Below are 4,021 nucleotides of genomic sequence, written 5' to 3' on the forward strand. Positions count from 1 at the left end.
AAAAAAAAAAAAAAAGAAAGAAAGAAAGAAAAAGAAAACAAAGCAGTCAGAGATTTTTTTTTTTCCTCAGTGACAAGCTAATTGCCACAGAATTCTTTATTCTCAGGTGTGTAAAAAACCTAAATATATGAATGAAAATAGTTCTTCTCTGAACGCATATGGAAACCATGAATGAAAACTATCCCCTGGGTACTGGACACAATGTAACTATAAAATAATGAGGTTAATTTATATGTTGCAAGAATAGTCTTTCTAAAAAATCAAATTCAACTTGGAATTTTTAAATTAATGTAAGGTCTATTTAGTCAGGCCAGACCTGCTCGTTGTTAGAATCAATCAGCTCTTTTGCTATTATCTTAACCCAGAACTTATTTTAGGAATAAGACTGTTCTTTGAAGGACTGGAGAAAAATTAACTTATCCCTACGGAGGCTTTTTTTTTTTTTTTTTTTTTTTTTGCGCTAAACATACCATTGCCTGACATGCAGAGTGCCTGTAGTAAGTTAAAAACTTTTTCTACACGATAAGGGAGGAATAGGGGAAGGGTTTAGTCATTGGTAATTCACCTCGATATCAATTAAGGGGCTTCTTTCCCCACACTTACAGACTCCGCAGTCGCTGAAGCAGTCACACATGCTTGTCTGCCAGTCGGAGTTCTGGGGTGCCATACCGACTCCAGGTTGGGTCACAACGACCACTGGCGCCTGAGATTGCATTTTCAGTGCTGGGTCTTAAAAGCAGTGGACTGAAAAGTCAAAGAGTGACGTTAGAGATCTCGAGGTTGCTCTTGAAAGCCCACGTTAGGGCAGGATGCTGAGGCAGTGTAGAGGAAGTTGCTTTATTTGAAGAACAGAATTTCTGTCTCCACCCCTCACAAGATAGAGGCCGTGGAGGTGGGAGGAAGGAATTCACCGAACTGGGCCGGGCGCGGTGACTCACGTCTGTAATCCCGGCCGGCCGAGGTGGACGGATCATTTGAGGTCAGGAATTCGAGACCAGCCTAGCCAGTATGGCGAAACCCCGTCTCTACTAAAAATGCAAAAAATTAACCAGGCTTGGTGGCGTGTGCCTGTAATTCCAGCTACTCGGGAGGCTGGGGCAGGAGAATCGCTTGAACCCGGAAGGTGGAGGTTACATTAAGCCGAGGTCATACTTCTGCACTCCAGCCTCGGAGACAGAGTGAGACTCCATCTCAACAAACCCCCCAAAAACAAAAACCACAGAATTCTCTGAACTGGGAAGGTGAACAGTTGCTTCTCGTGGGGTAAGAGAGCGGAACAGTGTTGCTCATGTACTGTTTTTAGGCAGGTACCTGGTATCCACACAGGCAGCGAAACAAATGAGCAACCTGTGATCGTGGCCGAAAGTAGTGAATTATGGAAAATAACATTCTCTAAAATGGCATCATCCTAAACTTTTTTGTATGTCCCCCCACTTCTTGCTCCTAATTTATTATTTCTTTTTGGACTGATTTCCTATGAGCAACCATTTCCAGTCTTCCTACTTCCTGACTTGTCCTTCACTTCATATTTACTGGGAGCCTGCAATCCTGTGTCAGCGCTGGCCTGACGGACGCTGCTGTGTGGTACGGGCAGTTTATTTAAGAAGTACATTTGGTAAGGTTACTCCTCATTTCTCTACAGTGTAGGGTCATGGAACATGAATTAGATTAGGAGTGAGAGAGTCTTTGCCCAAGTCTTAGTTTCTGAAACTGTGATCTTAGACTCATCATTTAACTAGTCATTTAAATGTCCACTTATTAATCTGTAAAATGAGGTTTCTGACCTACCCACCTTACAGGCTCATTCTAAAGAATTTGTCTTTAAATAAAAATACCATGAACTGTATTCAGAAGAGCTGAAGCTTATTTTAAATGTATTAGATGTGCCCTTCCATATACATTAAAGTGGTTATGGCTTCTGCTTGATTTTTTTTTTTAATGTACCATAATAGCCGTTCGCTGCTTTTTTACACTGGAAGAGTGAGGCGGACCCATCTGTGGATCCCACAGCAAACAAGATTTTCTGCAAAAGAAGTTTCCAGTAAGTGAACAAAAAACCGGAGGGGTCGGCTGAGCCGATCATTCAGGGCGTGCATGATCCGCGGGTGTGTGTGTGGCGGCGGAGGAGTCCCAGTCTAGGGGCAGATACGTCGGGTGATGGACTAGGCGAACGTGTGTCTGGCTGCCGCTCTCTTCCGGCCTCTTCCAGGGAGGAGGATCCGGGAGGCGGAGAGCCCCCCTGGCTCCTCCCCAGTTGCAGGGACTGGTCTGAAGCAGGGGCTTCAGGAGGCGGGGAGTGGGTGGGTGGGCTTCTTACCTTCTCCGCCCGCTCTGCACTCGAGAAGGGGACTGTGAGCGGCAGCTGCGCTTGGGGCTCTTCGATCACCACCCCCCGCACTACGTCTCCCGCCAGAGCCGCTCTGGGACCCCTGGGTCTCCTCTGCTGGGACCAGACCTGCCTGCCGGTGAATTCTTAGAGCAGCCCGCGCAGAATCCATCCCAAGGAGACCGCCCATTGTTGCTGGCGCAATCAGGGAACGGCGCCTGCGGATGGCTGCCCTCTGGGGACCACTCGCCCGGGCGGCGCGCCGCTGGGGACTCGGCGTGAACCCGGCAGCGGGCGCGCGGTCTCGGAGCCCAGCCCCACCTGCAGGCGCCAGGAGCCGCAGCGCTGGGCAGGGCTGGCACCGCTCCCTCTCGGGCACCCGCCACTCTGTCGCTCCGGGCGCCCAGGCTCACCGGGCGTTTGTTTCTAAATTGTAAAAAGTTTTTATCAGATGGTATGGGCTGAGCAACGCTGGGATCGGAAAGTAAGACAAGAAACTATCACCCACCCTCTCCCCCGCCCGCTGATTTGAATGCTTATTAGATGGACCCTGGATTCTAGTCCTGCTGTACATGCCCACAATGTAAGAGGAAGCAGTCACAACCCTCTAGACACACTCATGCCGCCAATCTCATGAAATAAGAGGTAAGGACCTTGCAATGATTCCGTTTTCGTCACTCACCCCTTTTACAATAATTAGCTTGGCTTTGGGAAAAGTAAGTCCCAAATCCCCAACACTGAGGGGTAAGCTCCACAAAGGCAGGGAATTTTGTGGGTCAAGTTCACCGAGGTTTCTCAAAACCTTAGCTCGGAACCTGGTACACAGGAGGAGCTCACTAGCGGCCCCGTCACCACGCTCTCTGCTTCCCGACTGGCTGAGGCCATGCGTGATGCAGGCTCCAGATGGTGCACAGCAAACAAGGGCCAGAGCCCAGCCCTGAAAACGCAAACAAGGCTAATGTTTCACCTGACTCTTCAGACCTCTACAGATAGGGCCCAGATCTTCCCTAAATCCCAACTCCAGTACTAACATGGTCAAAACCATATTTTTGGGTGATGGCTTCCCACATTTGGAATCTTGGGGGAAGAAGCATTACAGGAAATGCTAGAGAATATGTATTCTAATTTCTTATGAATTTCATCTTAATTATCAAATACCAAAAAAAATATGAAATGCTAATTATCAGTAATGTCAAGTGGTTATCCCTAGGTGATTGGCTGATAGACTTTTTTGTTGTTGTTTTGTGATAAGGTCTCTCTATTGCCCAGGCAGGAGTGCAATGGCATGATCGTAATTCACTGCAGCCTGGAACTCCTGGGCTCAAGTGATCCCCCCACCTCAGCCTCCTGAGTAGCTGAGATTACAGGCGTACACCACCATGCCTGGCTAATTTGTTTTCCTTTTCTGTAGAGATGGGGTCTCACTATGTTGCCCAGGCTGACCTTGAGCTCCTGGCCTCAAGTGATCTTCCTGCCTTGGCCTCCCAAAACACTGAATTACAGGTGTAAGCCACCACCCATGGCCGATAATTTTTTTTATACTTAGCATTTATTTCTTTTACAAGCAAAACAAGAAATATCCTTTTCAGAAACGAAAAGCAAATCCAGTGACTAGAAAAAAAAAAAATTTAAGGGGGCATACCAAGCCAGGTACGGTGGCTTATGCCTGTAATCCTAGCACTTTGGGAGGCCGAG

General features: G+C 47.7%; 1 protein-coding gene across 2 annotated transcripts in view; it reads right to left on the bottom strand.

The window, feature by feature from the left end:
• The window catches only part of PLAC8 (placenta-specific 8), a 25,966-nt gene that overhangs the window by 18,227 nt on the left and 3,718 nt on the right, over positions 1 to 4,021 (bottom strand). Inside the window, exons 1-2 of one of the 2 annotated variants that reach the window (XM_011985431.1) lie at positions 2,318 to 2,445; positions 604 to 744 (exon numbers count right to left, since the gene is read on the bottom strand). In XM_011985431.1, coding sequence (XP_011840821.1) covers positions 604 to 715 — 112 coding nt within the window. In that variant the 5' untranslated portion in view covers positions 716 to 744; positions 2,318 to 2,445. Of the gene's footprint in view, positions 1 to 603; positions 745 to 2,317; positions 2,446 to 4,021 lie in introns of those variants that run through there. The other variant, XM_011985429.1, reaches the window with a different exon arrangement.

This window comes from Mandrillus leucophaeus, unplaced genomic scaffold, assembly GCF_000951045.1.
Source record: "Mandrillus leucophaeus isolate KB7577 unplaced genomic scaffold, Mleu.le_1.0 Scaffold283, whole genome shotgun sequence".
In the NCBI taxonomy this organism is placed as follows: domain Eukaryota; kingdom Metazoa; phylum Chordata; class Mammalia; order Primates; family Cercopithecidae; genus Mandrillus; species Mandrillus leucophaeus.